Consider the following 20,188-nt stretch of genomic DNA (forward strand, 5'->3'; position numbering starts at 1 on the left):
ACTGAGTGTATAATCGTTCATTGCCTTGTTCTAGGTTCTCGGTATTGATTTAAATGATAAGAAATTTTCAGCTACCTACCTACAAAGTGTTGCAACCATAATTTCAGCAAAAAGAAAATATAAGAAATGTTTAAGCGACTGATAAAGCGAAACTCATGTAAGTATAGAATCTTAGTCAATTAATCTTATGCGGTTATATTGAATAAATATTCATTGCGAATATTTTTGCAGTACGTTTCAGACAGTTGTTGATTTACGTTCAATTAGGGAAATGAAAGTCGCATTGCTTATTTTTTTACTAAAAGCTTTAATCACTTATAATACGGCAACTGATAATGTGACGAGCAACGATGAATTTTACGTATGTCGTAATTCAAAATACAACAACAATAACAAATTTTATATTAATTTCTATATTTTTTTAGAATCCCTATAATGATGAGCATAGTTTATTATTGTGGAAAAATTTATTTTTGAAAGTCAATTCCATTTTGGTGGAAACGGAAAACATTAACAAAAAGTGAGTAATTGTAAATAAGTACAGTACCATCGCAATAATTCTAGCCACGATAAATGGAAAATCTCAATAATTCGTAATAAATTGGCGAAATTCCCAAAGAAATTTTGAGTTCCTTGGATTACGAATTATCGCGATTGTACTGAACATACTGACATAAGAATCAATACTATACATACGTGTTTGTATACCCTACACCACTATGTGGAAAATGGTATTATAAGTTTGTTTTGGTAAAAATTCATGTAACACCGCGAAATATTCGTCGGAGACCCCCAATGTGGTATACCAATCTTCATACCTCGACGAGATAAAGCGATTTTGAGATGTGTGTCCGTCGGTCCGTCCGTCCGTCTGTCCATTATAAATTGTAGTCAAACTCCAGGGCGCAATTATGGACCGATCGTCACGAAATTTTGTATGGAGGTCGGGTTCAGACCAGAATAGATCCCTATTTTTATTAGTGATGATCGGGAAATATTTAGCGGGTGAAATGGACCAAAAAAATAATATTTATCCAATTTTGTAGCGGCTCTGTAGGTCGCAATAATAGTCCGATCGCCTTGAAATTTTAAATACGGTAAGAGTATATGACAAAGAATAAGCATGCAATTTGATATGGCGATCAGATATACATAAGGGGGTTAAATGGACCACAACTTTTGTGTGAAAATTGTGAAAAATTTTAATACACAGCTTATATCTTTATTCCTGGAAGAGACATTCCTCCCTCGTGAGTTATATTTGGAAGACGATCTCTTGACCTTTGCACTGATGTCGATTACGTTGATGTACGTGATTAGATAACAGAGTTACAGCCTAATATATCCAGTTTTTTGTTTGTAGTGTAATCATAAACACGCTAGAGGTCGCAATTATAGCTCAATAATCACGAAATTTTGCACGAGGTTGGGAGATAGGTAGAGGAAGGTGCCTACAATTTTGGATAATGATCTGATGTTATTTAGCGGGTGACATAGACCATTACTTTCGTATGAAAAATATAAAAATTTTACTTTTGGTCTATATTTTAATTGCTGGAGGGTAAAGTAGCCTACATATGGGAAAATAACTACTGACCTTTCCCCTGATGCAAATTGTAATAATATGTCTGCTAGATAACGGGCCTACTGCCTAATATATAATGGGTTTTGTGTAGAGAACCACAATTTCCTCCCATGCTACAAATTGTCTCTATCATGACAGAGAAATTTTTAGTTCAGTTGTCCAATTGAATGTTGTATACAAATATTGCAGCATGGGGTTCCCTCGCCTATTTTACCTATTTTATACCTCAGGATTTACTGTAAAGGGGATACATACAAAATACGACCAAAGATGTGTCTCATCGAAGTAATGGTTTTAGACCACAAGTTTAAATTTTTTTCGAAAAATTGTGTGAACGATCACATGCGAAGTGAGCAATCGATCGAGAGATCGGGTAAGACTATATCGGTACACACCTTTGGGTATGTCCCACACACAATTCGGAAAAGTGAAATTTAAGAGTCCTCTCGAATCGTTTTGAATTTTTTCAGCAGATTGTCCTTGCGGTCCCCTTTACGATTGTAAAATTGCAATAGCAAGTCCATACTTCCTGAGATTATGGCCGAAAAGATCCAAGAAACCCTCAAAAACAAACAAGAAACCTAAATAAAATGGCAAATCCGCAAGATAACTCTCAAGGGGATTTTCTGATTGGCCAAACTTTTCACATCGGATTATTTCATCCAGTCATGTATCAGGTTTGAATATGGAATATATCGGACCCGTGCTTCGAATACCTCCCACACAAAATTTGGGAAAAGTGCAGTTTGAGGACTCGTATCGGATCTATTTGACTTTTGAAGGAGGTTCCTTTCGCGGTCCCTATTGCAACTGTACAATTTTTTCGGGTAAGTCCATTCTTCCGGAAAAAATGGTCCAAGGGAGGAGTCTTTTATATCAATGGATTCATATTAAGTTATAGATATGTGACCTAGTTTTTATCACCGAGTCCGAACGACGTGTCCTAAGTTGCCACTTGTAGAGACGTTTTTCATGGCTAAATATTTAGGAAATATCGCCAACATTACAAAGGGGTACTTTTCCACCGTTGAAAATTTGATGTGACGAGGCCTGTGAATCGAACCCGGACATTCAGCGTCCAAGGCGATTGAACGTAGCTAATTCCTATAGGTTGTGGTGTAGGGTATCACATGGTCGGCCCGTCCGACTATAGCCTTTGCTTACTTGTTTTTAATTAAAATGGCGTAAGATTTCTTGGTCAATTTCCCCTTGTTTTATTAGCAATAGGAAGAATGATATTGCTTTTGGTGAAAATCGGTTCAGATTTGGATATAGCCCCCATATTTTCGGTCGATTTCACGTATTTGCGTATTTTGATGAATTTTTGAATGTGTGACGGAGTTCGATGTAGATATAAGTGTGCCATTTTATATCGAAATCGGATTTTATTCCATATTCACACTGATGTAGGGTATCAACTAGTCGGCCTAGCCAGACTGTGATCCTTTCCTTACTGGTTTTTATTATTTTTATTCGGTCTTTTTATTTTCAGACTATATGAACAAGAAAAGGAAATGAAAACAATGATGGAAAAAATCGAGGGAATGAATGTTACATTAAACAAATTAAAATCGGAAACGCAAACGATGTAAGTATAATTTAAAATTTATAAATACACGGTGATCGTGAAGCAACTTTAAATGGGAAGTTCTTGCGGATTCTGAAACTAAAATATTCATAGATGAGAAAAAGTCAAAAAACAAAAAAAAAGTCGCCGGGGCGCTTTTTAAATAAAGCAATGTTTATAGATGAGAAAAATCCACGAACAAGAAAAAATCACTGGAGAGTTTTTTAAATAAATGTTAACCGCTATTAATTTAAAAATCCCTCCAGCGACTTTTTCTTGTTCTTTGATTCACATTTTTAGGTTTATTTTAGGATTTCGCGAAATTGGAATTTGCTTGGAAACCGCAAGTCCTATGGAAATTGAGCTAAGGAAAATGTTGTAGCTGTAAAAATTCTCTAGAGGATTGACCGTTATGATTTGTTCCTAGGTTTTACCATTTTTGAGATATGAAAGTTCGGGTCACATTTTTAGATATTTTTTTGTTTTTGTTAGGTTTTCACGATTTGTCTCAAAACGGTAAGTCTTATCAAAATGGAACTAGAGAAAATCTTAATGCTGTTGAAATTCTCTTCAAAACTGGGTTTCGCAATTTTTTCCTAGGTTATATCATTTTTGAGATATATAAGTTTATGTTGGGAAATTGCATTCACGACATTGTTCTATAAGGAGACGCTACAGTCAGTGAATTGTCCCAATTTGAACTTCTATATCTCAAAAATTGTAAAACCTACGAAAATATCATAAATGTCAATCTTGTAGAAAATTTTCACAGATACACTATTTTCTCTAATCCCATTTCGATAGGACTTGCGGTTTCCAAGCAAAATTGCGAAAACCTAAAAAATGGTGGCAGCTTCAGCAAAGCAGCGCACAGTGGAAAAAAATACCGATCTAGGGCGCCAAAAGTGAAAAAAATCAAATACGCCAATTTAAAAATTATTAGTGCAGTATTGATCTAAGGTGTCCACTGAATCTAACGGAAGTTAAAATAATTTGTTTTTCATCAGTCTGAGCGGAGTAACGGTTCATTTTTCGTTGAAAATTTATGGACTGGTTTTCATAATATATTTTAGTAGTACATTGGCGATCATCTCTTGCAGTCTTCCTACACAGTAATTTTAAAGCTTTATTGTATTAAATATTTCTTGAAAACAGGTGAATTAAAATATATTGAATATAAGATGTTATTTATTTTAACTTGGATTTTACACTTAAAACATGTGACATCCGATTTTTTTCCAACTTGAGTACTTTGTTAAAGCTATAACTAGCGAGTGTCGCAGGATGGCGCCTAGATGTTTTATTTTATTTTTAGTACACATAGTTTTTAACAAATTTTTAGCTGCAACAAACTGCAACAAATTTTTTTATAATAATTTTTAGAAAAAAATGTCAATAATGCCATTATTTTGTATATTTCCCAACATATCTCCAAAACTGTTACATTTTTCTTTGACTTTCCTTTAGAAAAAATATCCGCTCTACTGTAATTCATAACTCTTTAGAACATTCCACTCTTGTAAAATGCCTATATCACGCTGTTTTTGGCACATTTTTCAAAGACAATTTGATAAATATATCAACAATGCATTGATATCCCAAATATGAAAATAAACAGCCTGTGAACATTGCTTGAAATATGTTTTGCATAAACTATGATATGAAATACCGCCTAAACAACATGAAATAAATATTTCAGAGTTTCAGAATGTTCTAAAGAATTACTGAGCATATATTTTAAAAATTTTTTTGCTAAAGGTTACTTGTTTGAAGTCCCAATAGTTTAGCTGTTACTGACCATAATTTCAGAAATAAGATAAACTTTCGTATATTTTATCTATTATATATCAAAAATTGCTATATATATTAATAAATGAATTAAAATTATCCTTTTTGAACTAAAATTATCCAAATCATGGATAAACATACGATAAAATATTGATTTTTATTTTTGGCGCGCTAAATCGGTACTTTTTTCCACTGTGCAGCGGCCCGATTACAAAGAGTTCTGTCCCTGTCGGACTTTTATCAACCAGTTGATAAAATGTTTGATAATAAATCGATTATTTGTAGACTGACTATAAAGTGGTTGAAAAGTCATCTGGAGATCAACCAAATTGAACACAAAAAAATTTCGATATTTGTCCATTTCTGCACTACTTTTCAACTGACTTTAAATTGGTTGAAAAGTCATCTACAGATCACCCACTCTGCAAACAAAAACATGTACCTTCTTCAAAGTATTTGTGTTTGTCGAAAAAATAAGGCACAACTGTATAAATAATTCACATATGCTTTTTCTTAATATTTTTTCGTTAATATGCAGCATCCAATAATAGAAGACAGTGTTGATGGACTGAACATATTCGTACATATTATTCATATTAATCTGGTATAAAAAAGGAACACAAAGGAAATTTCGAATTTGCCTCTTCTTCTCTCTAACAAAACATAACATAGAGATAAATAGAGGTAGAGAGAGAATATGAAAAGGCAAAGTTAAAAAACACACACAAAAACAAAAATAGTTTTTTTTTTTGTCATACTATTATTTAAACTGACTACAAATAGGCAAAACAAGTTAATTTATAATCAGTCGAAAAGTAATCTAGCGATCGATAAAAAGTCAATTATGTTTACAAAAAAATCTTGTTTTAAGTTAACTTTAAATCAGCGTCAGTCCCTACAGGGTTTGGCGGCGGCTTTTATACAAATGCTACCCGATGAATATAACGACGATTAGGATGGTGGCAGCTTGACACATTAGCGGCCCGATGAGTATAACGACGAATGGTGATGGCGGTAGATTTGGCACAACAACTGCACTGTGATGGCGGCAGCTTTGACACACAAACTGTTTGATGATGGCGGCAGTTTTTACACAACAACTGCCCGATTCTTACAACGATGAAAAACATGAAATGTGATGACGCTGTTCTGACACTGCCAACGTGCGGTCAGTCGGAGTCAACGCAGCCCGAAAAATAGGGTGTATTGCTACAGCCCTCACTTGGCCCTGTGGTCAGTCGGCGTCCACGCAGGGTGCATTGCTACAGCCCTCATTGACCCTGCGCGCGGTCCAGTCACCACAAAGAGTTAAGGCTTAATGTTCAGCTTACTAAGGCTCAGACCAACCAAAGTTGCTCACGTTTTCTTCTTCCCAATCACACTTAACTCAGCAGCCCTCAACAGACGACTACTTAGAATCAGCGTCAGGCGAGAGAGCGCCCACGGGCGCTCATTGAGCGTTGCTCTCTCCACACACAAGTCAACCAATTGAAAAAGCATGCACTCACACAATGACACCCCGTAAAGTATGCAATAGAAAAGTATGGTGCCTGACCCTGCTCAGAATGGGTAAAAAAACACCTCATTTTATAGTCGAATACTCCATCCATTCTCTGCTTCGCCACAGGCATTTTTTACAATAAGTTACGCCGTCAGCTGTACCATGAACTGACGCTGTAGTACTTTTATTCTACGAGGCAGGGACGTACGCAGGATTTCATTTCGGGGGGGGGCCAACTTGACCAAAAATCATGAAAATTAAAAATGTTGTGTACCGTTACATAAAGCTATTTTAAACGTTTTTTAGTTGATTTTATGTATATGCAATATTGCCACAAAGTATATACATTCAATAGAGAGAGAGATCACAATATTTTAGCAACAAGATTGAAATTTGGAATATTAGTCCTTGGATGTATAGAATTGAAAATGAACCGTATCAGACCACGTTCGGTATAGTCCCCATACAAAAGTGTTTAACCAAATTCTCCAACAGAATTGAAGCAATAACTAAAAAATATTTCAAATGAATATTACCCATTTAGATTCACAAGGCAATTAGCATAATTTTTAAAAATATCGTAAGCAAAATGGATTTTGGAAATCCTTTTGGTGGGAGAACCTCCTGCAAAAAGTGTTGAAAATAGATCCACGTTCGAATAGAGGGATTGCAATCGCGAATATGTCGAATAGAGATATACAGTGGTTGGAGGATATAAACAGTTCGGCCCGAACGCCCTTTCTTCTTTATAGTACATATCCAGATATCACACACTAACTTCAGTCGAATTAAAAAAAGTTTTTTATTATTGTAAGAAAATAATTTTCTTTAATGACATAAAAAAACCAAAACTTTACTATTTTACCAAAAGCGATAGATTCCGTAAAATTCAACTTAAAATTCAGAAAAAATAGGTTAAGACGAAAAACTCCTTCTGATACCTCAATAGTTGTTGTTCCCGCTTATTTATATCTTAATTGTACGACTAGAAGTTTATGGACTCGTTGACATTAAAAACTTTCCAAAGACCAATCACTTCTGTCGGCGCAGCAGAGGCAAACTTATGAAAATTCATAACTTTTGTTTTCTGGAAAACAATTAAAAAAGTGACAGCCTGTGTGAGCTGATATTAAGAATCGAATACGGGCTACATAGCCAAAAATTTTTTTATAAATTGTATATCCAGGAAGTTTCAGATAATCTTTATATATAAAAGAGCTCAGTGAGTGAGTGAGTGAGTGACTGACATATCATCGCCCAAACCAAACCGCTGAAGCTAGAAAGCTGAAATTTTGACTGTGGGTTGCTGTCGGTGTGTAGGGGTGAGATAAGGCTGGGTTTTTGGAAATTCGACCTAGAAGGGTACGAAAAGTACTAAAAGGTACTAACTATGGTACCCTTTGTAAAAAGTACAAAATTGCAATAAATTTGGTATAGATGTGAAATTCTGATATATTATTGATTTGTCAGGTTCATTGTTAGAGGTGGTCGTACAATAAGTGTACTAGAAGTATTAAATAATACTAAATATTTAAGCACTGGTACTGGGTGAATCGATAAATGAAATTTGTTATGAGGATAACTGTTGAGATTGGATCAGAATGTTTATTTAAATCCGCCTTTAAATGTATGAAAGGTTTCTACATGTAATACCATTGACATTGGGTGAACAAGTAGAGCTAAAACTGTAACATTTGAGCTAAGGTCCTGGATTTTAAAAATTGTACTGAATAATGTACTATTTTTTCTAGGTTAACACGAACTTGGTTTCTAAATAATGTACTGAAATCAAAAAGTCAAACGTACATTTTCAACAATTTTTTTATCTTTGTTGGCTATTCTAAACGTTATTGTAAATTCACTTAAAAAGGTAGATCTATGCGGCTAATGTTTTACAAGAAGGTTTTTACATCCTGAGAAAAAAGGCCGAAAATAAAATGTCTCAAAAATTAACTGTTATATAGGGTAACATCTTCTGAATAATGGTTTTCTACATTTTGATATCACAAATTTTAAAATTCGGTTAGAAAATATGGATAAAATTTTCAAAATACCCATACCGTTCTAATAAAACATGGACTGGAATTTAAAATATAGGCCGCTGTTGAAGTGTAGAGGTCTTTTTTTGAAATTCGAACAAAACGTATGCGAGCAGTACTTGGAAGAAACTAAATATCAATTCAAATAGGTATTAGTACATCAAATTTTTCAGTGTTCTCCATACTAAATATTGCTTATTTGTATATTATTCCTTTTCCGCTTAAGAAGTAGCGGGCATTTTGCTAGTATGGATAATATTTGGGGTGTACAATTTCACGATTGTTGGCGTTGCGGATAAATGCTTATGTTGTGCTCAAAAATTTGACATAAAGAAGCCCAAATGTTTTGCACTTTTGTACAGAAGATACCTAAAAGAATCGACTGATATAGTCCATTTTGGAAGTCATTCCTTTTGATAGTTATGGTGTCAAGCCCTCAATTTAGTTGGTCGCCGTAAGATTTAGAGCTTTTGGACCAATCCTGACATAACCATGGACTTACCCACGAAAAATACAATATCGCTGTAAACAAGAAAGCAAGGAGCACCATTGGTCAAAATGTGCAATGACTCTTCGAATAGCCCTTAAACTACACTTATGTTGAATTTTGTGAGGGATGTATCCGAAGATGTTGTCCCAAATTGACTCTCTTGGTACTTGATATATGTACGTAAGGAAGTAATTTTGTGATGTTCAAAGTTTCGGTCAAATCGGATAATTGAAATTCTGTGTTGGAGGAACCTGAAAGAGTTGATCGATATAATCCATATTCGAACCTAATCTGTGTCTGGAAAAAATCGATTTGGACTTTCGAGAGGTATTGTGCTCAAGATTATAGGGAAACATTTTGAAGTCTTGCGGGAAAAACTGATATGACTTAAAGTTTGGATAAAATATTGGGAGATCCAAAATTTGGACCAAATCTATTGATCTGATCTGAACTGGAATAAATCGACTCCAAATTGTTTGACGCGTGTTTCGTCAAAACATTATTTCGCTAGGGTACATTTTTATCGTTAGCCTAACGGCTGATGGTACAATATCACGGTGCTCCTGAACCAACGTTAAATGAAAGGAGCTTACAACTGGGAATTTCTGCGGGTTCTGAAACAGCAATGTTCATAGATGAGAAAAATCCAAAAATAAGAAATAACCGCTGCAGGGATTTTAAAATAAATCACCGCCTAAGTTTTTAGGATTTCGCGATTTTGAAACCGCAAGTCTTATAGAAAATGGTTTAGCTGCGAAAATTTGTTTGATTTGTTCCTAGGTTTTACCATTTTTATGAAGTTCAGGTCACATTTTTTGGGACTAGAGCTAATCTTATAGCTGCTAAAATTCTCTACAAGATTGGCATTCGTATTTTTTTCCTAGGTAGTACCATTTTTGAGATACATATATCACCAATATTTTTGAAAATTTAACATAGCTGAAGCCAAGGTTTACCCTTTACGAACACGCGACTCCTGATTGTATATTGTACAAATTAAATACTTTTGGATAAAATGAAATGTTTTTGGACGTGGCAAAAAATATTGGCTTTAAAATATAATTTGCGTGGAAGCTGTGGCTATATTTATGTTAAAAATTTGTAAAAATGGGTTGAAGCCACCATGTCTTTTTTTTGTTATCTCTCGATTTGTGAGTAAACCACACTTCCCTCGAGTTTCATGTCAAAGTAAAAGCAGAAACAAACTAAATAAGGATCATCTCACTAATGTATTACTTTTCAATATTTCGTCTGCTTCTACCATTAAATGATGCTGACATTTTGAAGCCAGATTTACAGTGTTTTTTGAAATTTTCTTCTAATTTCATTCCGCAAACAGGTTTTTCAAAAAATCGTATATAGGATTGAAGAACTCGCGATTCTGAGTTATTTGATATGAATATTGTGAATGTAGTCTGCACAGCTTCATAGAAATCCGCATACAAATGCGAAAATTTTGTGCGAACAATTTTCTAAAAATCATATTTTTCGGGCCTAATTTTTACAATTGTCACTCGTTTTACTCGTACTTGATTGCACATTTTAGTTTTTCACGTTCCGGATCTTATAAATCATTCCCCGTAAAAATCCATCTACTAAAACGCGAGTTACAAGAAATTCCAAAGTAGAAAAAGCATCTAAAATTATTTTTGGAAATATCGCGTATTTTATCGCGTTATCTACGGTTCGTTTCCTCTGCAATGAAACAACTAGTACAGCATCTTCGTTTTAGCGGAAACAGAGATTTGAAAACTTCACTGATAAGGGAGCTACATTCATTTTATCCCAAAAAATAGAGTGTGATGCTACATCCACGGTTCTTGATTGATCGCCTTGAATTAGATATATATCGATATAGATTTTCATGGTGAACACTGAAATCGGATGCGGACAAAAATTGTATGCACTTTGCGCAAATTAGCAATATTTTATAGGTTTTTTAATGCTAGGATGCAGCCGATGCTACATCTAAGCCTCCAATGTAAATTTCGAAAAATATATTTAAATTAAAAGATATGATCTTGCTGTACATGAAAATCACATGCGGACAAAATGATTTTGATAATTACGCGACTTACACGTATTTTAAAATTCATATAAATTAAAATGGTTTATTTGACCTCTGTTTCCATTTTATATGCTTTGAGATATATCCTCATCAACCCAATTACCTTCCCTAATAGGAAAGCTTTAATATGAATGTCAATAAAGCAAAATCTGTCAATTTTATTGGGAGATTTAAGCAAAATGAAGGAAGTATTCATATAGATTTTTCCAATATTTTCTACTACATAATGCATGTAAAAAAATATTTTTTCAAACAAAAAATAATTTTTTTGACCAAAATATGTGCTTATTTTGGCTGTAACATCGAAACTAAAACACCAATCTGTATGATTGTAGTCTCATTTGATTCCCCGTGAAGTTTTGATCCACAACAAATTTTTATGTAATTTTATGACCACTAAATGGCCTTAATTTTGAAAAAAAGTTTACTTATATTCAATAATTTATCAATTTTATGTACATACCGCGAGTTCTGTGTAACATTTTGCAGGTATTATGCAATCTACTCGCTGAAGTCACTTCGAGAGAACTTTTTTGTAACAATTGTGCTCATTAAAATAATTAGCGTTTTTATAATATTTTCTTTTTTAAAAGCCGAAATAAAACCGCCATAACTTTTGTCCGCAACAACCAAAAATTGGCTCGCGACCAGATTCGTACTGGGAATTTTTTTCTTAACCTACATACATATCAAAAATCGTTGATGTAGCGCGAAAAAAATTTATCATTTTTTTTGGAAATGGAATATGAAATAATTGACAATATTCGTGATATAAGTTTAGGATAGGAAATTGCAGTCATGACATTGTTTTATAAGGAGACGATACAGTCAGTGAATTTAAACCTACGAAAATATCATAAAAGACAATATTGTGTAGAATTTTCACTGCTACAACATTTTCTTTAGTTCCATTTCCTAGCAAAATAAAAAAAAACTAAGAAACCCCAAAAATGTGAACTTTGACCGCGATTTATTTAAAAAGTGCTTCGGCGATTTTTTTTGTTTTTTGATTTTTCTCATCTATGAACCACCAATAAACCCAGGTGTAACCTTCTTTCATTTAAAGTTGGTTAAAGAGCGCCGTGATATACAATACAAATTGCAAATTGGAAAATTCAGATGTGCATGCTATTTATAGCAGATATTATCACTTTATGATACACAACAGTAAATTAATAATTAATAAATTTTTCTCCATTATTTTCTCACAATATTTACCAATAAGTTGATATAAAATAGGAATACAAATGTTGATTAAGGCAGTAAAACACTTTTCTAATTGGTTTTCGAGATATACTCCACAGAGAACCCTTGATATGTCGTACATATTGTCCAATAGACATTTCCTTTCATGTACTTCTAATCCGTACAATACTGAATTTGTAATCGTTTTGAATACAGAATGAGTTTAAAGCATCAAGGCTTTCATTACAGAATTCCACAACACTGACTTGGCATAAAGAAGGAATTCAGTTTTACTGGAAGTTTCTCTCAAAAAAAAGTATTTAAAGAAAAGATGTTTAAATATTTCTTAGACAACTTGTAAATAAAGTACATTTTCAGTACATAACCTTCAGAACAATATAAGTTTTCATTTGAAATTTCAAAAACAAAAAATTATTTTAGAGAAAAAACGTAATAATTTGTTAAAGTAGCTCAAAAAATCTAGTTGCGTACGTCCCTGCTACGAGGGGTCTTTTCAATGAATAATGTGTTGATGTCTACTACACTCGCTAGATGGACTGTTTGACCGTTAATATTAAAACATTAAAGCAAACACGATTTTCGTAGATTGTTTGGTTGATTCACTCTCTGTATTGCGGATGATGCTGTGCTATCAGTTTCAACTACTTAAGGAAGCACTGAGGTTGATGTACAGAGTTCAAGTTGCTCAAGAGGAATGAACGAATTTATTGAATTTTATTCTACTTAGCTTCACTTTTGAGATGCGCCAAAGTCGTTTAGTCATGTATGATAAAATTTAGTAGTACATACATAGTTGCTTAAAGTAGTAGTATTAAATATATTTACAGAGGTGTATTTTTAGCTGTTAACTTTAAAAATATAAAGATCAATCACAATAGGAAATATGAAAAGGTATAAAATCACAATGACAAAAGTACAATAGCTTAAAAGTGTTACTATTGAAATGTAGAGGGCGTTAAACTGTAATTATTAAAATGATGGATGCTTCAACATGTATTTAAGCTAATAATAGCTGTGTTCCTTTACTTACCTGAGGTTATCATTTTTACCATTTGTTACCATTTTTAACCTGCAAAGCGTTCCTTAACGCCGAAAAGTAGCAAAACTGGAAGCAATTTTTAAGAGAGTGAGAGTGGAGAAAGATCGAAAATGGCTTTATCTTCTACCACAGGCTACATGCAAAATTTCTGCAGGTAAAAAATGGCAGAACTGATTTTTCGACTTTTGTTTGACGATTATTTCACAATGAAAAAGAAAATGGACAGAAGAAACAGAAGAAAAAGTCGAACGCTGACAAAACTAAATTAAAAACTGTGAAATAAAAGACGAAAATTGATTTTTTATATTTCTTTTTGACATTGCTGCCAGATCTACCATTTGTAAGTTCCTTTACTTTTCTTGTAAAAATATTCATGAAAGAGCAATTTTGACACTTTTCTCTAAGGTCACATACTGAGATCCTTTGATAACATTTATTTATATTTTTGTATATCTTTGTAGACAAAAACAACAGCAAGTGCAAGGAGCTGAACTTAAGGAAGTAAAGAAACATATAGAATGGATGAACGGAGTCACCAAATTTAATATGGAACTTAATAATCGGTATGTTTTAAAATCAGATTAAGACCTTCTGCTTTAAGCTGAGTAAAAATATTTGTGCTCACAATAAAATATTTATTTTTGTTGTAGTAACTGGACAACAATTTTACGGAGGATGGATGGTTCTGTAAACTTCTACAGAAATTGGACGGAATATAAAGCTGGTTTCGGCAATCCTCCATTAGGTGAATTTTTTATCGGCCTGGAAAGGCTGCATCAATTAACGACAGTTGTTCCAGTTGTAGAATTAGAAGTCACTTTAAAAGATTGGGATGATAACGAACGTTATGCCATTTATGATGGCTTTCAGATTGGCAATGAAGCGGAAAAATATAAGTTGAAGTTATTGGGTAAATATAGAGGAAATGCGGCAGATTGTTTAATTGGTCATGTGGGTGAAGAATTTTCTACTTTCGATAACGACAATGATAAAAGTAAAGATTACAATTGTGCCAAAACGTACGAGGGTGCTTGGTGGTTCGAGTCATGTTATTACAGGTATAAATTATTTCCTTAGAAAAGATTATGGTATAACTGGCTTGTTTTAACTTTTTCTTTCAGCCATTTAGCTGGGCCATACAGACAAAAGGAGAATGCCAACACAACTGGTATTGGCTGGAGTAGTAATTTTTGGAAGGGACAAAATTATTCCTTTAAATATGCCGAAATGTCGATACGTCCAAAAATAATGAATTGATCATATATACATACATATTATTTTGAAAATAGAAATAAAATTGTATATCAGTAGGCATATTCTGTAACTTTTATCGATTAAAAAGTTGTTAAAATTTCTTTTGTTTTTGTAACAACTACAAAATAAACAAATGAAATTTATAACAATCTCTGGTGTCTGATTGTATATGAAAACACAAGCGAGGATTGATGTTGACTGCCGGAGGACAAATTGTCTCATTGTGATCTTATTTGATAGTTACCATAACGTGTTAGAATGGAGACCACTCCTTGTGATCTTATCTGATGGTTATGTAGATCACAAACTGAGCGATTTTATTGAATTTTGTTCTAGCTTAAGTACTCATCGTGAGAAGAAATAGTAGGGCGTAAATATATTAGTAATAGTTTACAGTTGCATAAAATGGTATATCGAAAGTAGTAATTAATGAGTTGTTTTACAAGAGTAGTAGAATAAATTATTTACATAGTTGCATTCTGTCAGTTAACTTAAAAATACAATGAATCAATCACAATGGGATATTGGAATATTTACAAACTCACAATGACAAAGGTACAAAACTATGAAAATTGTTACTATTGAAATGTAGAGAGCATGAAAGTGTAATTATTGAAATATGGATTGCTTCAGTCTCCCCCTCTGATGCTGAAAGCGTCCCGATGTAGCATCAGCAGTTACGGATTGTTGAACTTCTATTGTAACCTGCATCAGGATTGTTGCTTCTGCTTAGGATGTACTGCATGAGGAACATTCGTTGTTGAAACTGCTATTGTGCCAATAAGATGTAGTAATTGCATGAAGATGGCGTTGAAGACTTTCTGCGGAACCTCCCCCTGGAGTAAAGGTGACTAACTAACGGTAGAGGTGGATGTATTTTGTCTCCCCCTGGAGTAAAACTGCATCGTACACGTACATTGTTGTCATCAACCTTCTTCTTCTCAACATGGTTTGCGGTTCATTTTGCAGGAGTAAAGATGAATAACTGACAGCAGAGGTGGATGTATGTTTACCTCACCCTGGAGTAAAACCCATTCATTTTGCAGGAGTAAAGATGAATAACTGACAGCAGAGGTGGATGTATGTTTACCTCACCCTGGAGTAAAACCCATACATCGTACACGTACATAGTTGTTGATTCATCAATCTTCTTTTCCAACAGTCATTTTCTTCTTGTGGGTCATCTTTTCCAAGAATTAATCATCGATATGGATTTTGTTGTTGTTGTCCTCGGCTATTACTCACAGATTATGGTTGGTGTGGTCGTGATACATGGCCCCACGTTGGGCGCCATTATAACAATCTGGTGGCGATTGTTCATGAAAACACAAGTGAGGATTGATGTTGACAGCCGGAGGAGCACTTTGTCTCATTGTGATCCTATCTGATAGTTACATAACGTGTTAGAATGGAGATCACCCCTTGTGATCTTATCTGATGGTTATGTAACGCGTTAGAATGTAGATCACAAACTGAGCGATTTTATTAAATTTTGTTCTAGCTTAAGTACTCATCGTGAGAAGAAATAGTAGGGCGTAAATATATTAGTAATAGTTTACAGTTGCATAAAATGGTATATCGAAAGTAGTAATTAATGAGTTGTTTTAAAAGAGTAGTAGACTAAATTATTTACATAGTTGCATTCTGTCAGTTAACTTAAAAATACAATGAATCAATCACAATGGGATATTGGAATATTTACAAACTCACAATGACAAAGGTACAAAACTATGAAAATTGTTACTATTGAAATGTAGAGGGCATGAAAGTGTAATTATTGAAATATGGATTGCTTCAAATTGTTGTAAAATAAACAATGGATTAAGTTGTTAAAAAGTTTCTGAATGGGGGGCCAGATTTAAAACTTTGAGGAATTGCCATTAATTAATTAATCTCTATCAAATTTCAAAGCTTTATCTTTAATCTTGCAAAGTATTGCGCTAAATATTGGGGACCCATTGCCTTTGGCTAAGGTCATATAGGGGACTCTATAAAAAGTTTGGTCTGAAAACCAAAAACCATTTTGGTGTTGTGATGTACTAACCTAATACTATCGCTATCAGATTGGCTGTTGCCCAGCCGAATCGGCTGGTTGTATTAGAAGTGTACGAAAAATACTAAAATATAATAAACGGCTGAAGCTAGGATCTTGTATTGGGCGAATCGCTAGAACTAGAATTCAGACATTTTGACGGAGGATCAATGATGGAGTGTAGGATAGATGCACCAAAGGGTTTTCAGAAATTAAGTGTATAAACTGTATTACATTTGGGAAGTTTCGTAAATTAGTATTTATGTGTACAAAAAGTAAATAATTTCATATCGGGTGTACGAATAAAGCTGGTATTTGGAAATATGGTATCAGAACCATAGTTGGTGTGTACCATAAGAGTACGAAAAGTATTAAGTGGAACTAAATTTGGTATTAGGATCATTGTTATCCTCCACCATAATATGGAGGGTATAATTAACATCGTCATTCCGTTTGTAATACATCGAAATGTTCGTCGGAGACCCTATAAAGAATATATTCTTGATCAGCATACAATTCTAAGTCGATATAACCATGTTCCTCTTTCCATCCTTCCGTTTGTTGAAATCAACATACAGCGGCCAATTTGGAGTTGATTTATTCATGTCCGTCCGTCTGTCTGACCGATTCGGTCCAAAATTTGGCTTTCGTTATATTTTCTCCAAACTTAGTTTAAGTTCGAAGATGGTTATATCGGTCCACTCCTTCCCGTACTTCCCCCACAAAAGTTCGAAAATGTTCCGATAACTCTTGAAGGGAGTAAACTATTTAGTCCATACTTTGCATATCGTGAAATTTCTACCAGACATAGAGGGAGTTCCAACATAGACTCAGTCAGTTCACTCCTTCGGGTACCTTAGTTACTTACTTAGTTGGCCCATTACAGAACATTTGTTCCATAGACCGAACTAAGAAAAGATCTCTATTCCTCTCAGTTTTTCGCTTGACTTTTTGGAATACCGCGCCTTTCCATTTCTTCATCCACTTGTTTGATTCATCGAAGCTTAGGCCTACCGATTCTGCGTGCTCCGCCATTGGGCATGTATTCATACGCCTTTTTAGCGGGTTCATCATCGCTCATTCTCATGATATGGCCTAGCCAACGCAATCGTTGCATCTCGATACGTTTAACTATATTCATGTATTTGTATAGCGTATATAGCTCGTGGTTCATACGACGTCGATATTCACCGTCAACGCAAATCGGCCCGTAGATCTTTCGAAGAATTTTCCTCTCAAACACACCAAGCACTGCCTTATCTGCTTGCGCAAGTACCCATGCTTCGGAGCCATACATTAGCACGGGTAGTATCAGCGTTTTGTATAGTGTTATTTTTGTTTGACGAGATGTGGCTTTGTTTTGTCTGTTGGCCAATACAATTTTTCTTCTTATTTCACAATCGATGTTGTTTGTTGTGTTTATGGCAGTGCCGAGGTAGACGAAGTCTTTAACTACCTCAAAATTGTAGGTACCAACTTCCACAGTTGGTCCGAGCTCTATGGACGCTTTGCGCGTCGACACCATCAATTTGATCTTTTCGCCGTTTACCGCCAGACCCACTTTCGCAGATCCTGCTTCGACCTTCCTAAAGGTATCAGTTACTTCCTTTACTGATCGTCCCATGATGTCTCTATGTCATCAGCATAGGCAAGTAACATGTGGCTATTGGTGTAAATTGTGCCATTTCTTTTGACATTTGCATCTCGTATTACCTTTTCCAGCAAAATGTTGAATAGGTCACACGAAAGGCTGTCTCCTTGTCTGAAACCTCTTTTGGTACAAAATTCTTCTGAGAGGTTCTTTCCAATTTTAACTGAGGACCTAGTATCAGTTAAAGTCATCTTACAAAGCCGGATGAGCTTTGCGGGGATACCAAATTCAGACATTTACGTGGAATACCTTTGATCGGAGGGGACTGTCGAATGCTGCGTTATAATCGACAAACAGGTGAAATATGTCGATCTGCATCTCTTGGGTCTTCTCTAGGATTTGCCGCAGGGTAAATATCTGGTCAATGGTGGACTTTCCAGGTCTAAAGCCACATTGGTAGGGTCCAATTATTTCGTTGACCATTGGCTTTAGTCGTTCGCACAATATCCCTGACACTATCTTATAGGCAATAGGGAGAAGACTTATGCCCCTATAGTTTGAGCATACAGTCTTATCTCCTTTCTTGTGGACGGGACATCGGATGCTCAGGTTCCAATCGTCGGGTACGCGTTCTTCCTGCCAGATGGTGCGGCTTAAATCTAGTTTAGTAAAAACTCTCCGATTTTTTCGAAATTTTTTCCATAGGTAGATATTTTTACGCTGATTACGGGAATGTAAAATTTTCTTGGGGGACGGACCCGGTTACCCGGTTATTCGACCCGAAAGTCCGGGTACCCGGTACCCGATAGACCCGGTTCTACAAAATGGGTATCGTTGGAAAGCTTATGAAACTACCTATCCAACAAGTGGTCATATGATGGGGTTACCAGATTACCTTGCTGGTCTCTACAGGAGGATGTGCCTATACCAAAGCCATCTGTTTGATGTTTCACTCTTTAATAGAATTTTCGGACTTCATTCTGGCTCCTGTACATCTCGATTTTTTCACACTCCCGCTTTTCCATTTCTCTCTTTTTCTTGCGGAAAAGACGTTTCTCTTCTCTCCTTTTCTCCCGATATCTCTCTCGCGCTCTACCCGTTGCTACTGATTGCAAAGTAGCTCTATATGCCGCATTTTTCTCTTCGGTAGCAGCACGACACTCCTGGTCATACCATGAATTCCTTTGTGGAGGTCTCTGGAATCCAAGTATGGATTTTGCGGCTGTTTGCATAGAGTGGGCAATATGTTGCAATTGTGTTGTTATGTTATCGGGACAAGGAGTGCTCGCGTTAAGCAATTGGGCTAGTTGAGTGGAATATGCTGTGGCTATCTGTTGTGTTTGCAGCCTATCGATGTCCAACTTCCGCGTTGAGTCTGTTCGTGCTTTATTTGCAACGTTTATTAGCCTTTATTCGAATTGCAGCAAGTCTTTCATTCACTGGGGTGAAGCTGGATACCAGATGTTTTAGTCTCCGACTAACTACGAATCCGCAACCAAACTCATGCTTTACGTCATGGCAGCTATAATACAGAGCGTCACCTTTAGGTGTTGTTGTGACGCCTTTCCCAATCCATCGTATTTCCTGTATGGCAGTAATATCGGCCTTGTACTTTTCAAGTACGTCTGGCAATGCGAAGACTGCACCTTCTCTATAAAGAGTGCGAACATTCCAGTTACCTCCCACACAAAATTTCGAAAAAGTTCAGTTTAGGATCTGTTCTCGAATCGCTTTGTTTTTGTTGCAACAATACAATCACTGCCCCCCCCCTCCCCCATACGACGGTACAAATTTCATCAGGTGCAAGTCCATACTTCCTGAGAAAATAGCCTGAAAGTTGCAAAAAAAACCTCCTATGACACTGTGTGTAGTGGTTGGGGCGCAAAATAACTCTCGAATGGATTAACCGATTCGATCCAAAATTTGGCCTTCGTAATCTTTTGTGCAAACTTAGTTTAAATTCGAAGATAAGCCATATAGGTCTACTCCTTCAGGTTCCTCCCCCACAAAAGTTCAAAAATGTTCGGA

The 20,188-nt window shown here is 35.2% G+C and overlaps 1 protein-coding gene across 1 annotated transcript; it reads left to right on the forward strand.

The window, feature by feature from the left end:
• The first annotated feature begins 229 nt into the window (after window positions 1-229).
• Window positions 230-14,613, forward strand: LOC141397399 (ficolin-2-like). Its single transcript, XM_073973546.1, has 6 exons — window positions 230-361; window positions 426-520; window positions 3,078-3,173; window positions 13,745-13,846; window positions 13,934-14,341; window positions 14,405-14,613. Exons 1-6 carry the CDS (start codon window positions 272-274, stop codon window positions 14,538-14,540), a joined length of 927 nt encoding a protein of 308 aa, XP_073829647.1. The 5' UTR covers window positions 230-271; the 3' UTR covers window positions 14,541-14,613.
• Window positions 14,614-20,188: the final 5,575 nt, after the last annotated feature.

This window comes from Musca autumnalis, unplaced genomic scaffold (assembly GCF_047663935.1).
Source record: "Musca autumnalis isolate F117 unplaced genomic scaffold, ASM4766393v1 scaffold_3, whole genome shotgun sequence".
NCBI lineage: Eukaryota > Metazoa > Arthropoda > Insecta > Diptera > Muscidae > Musca > Musca autumnalis.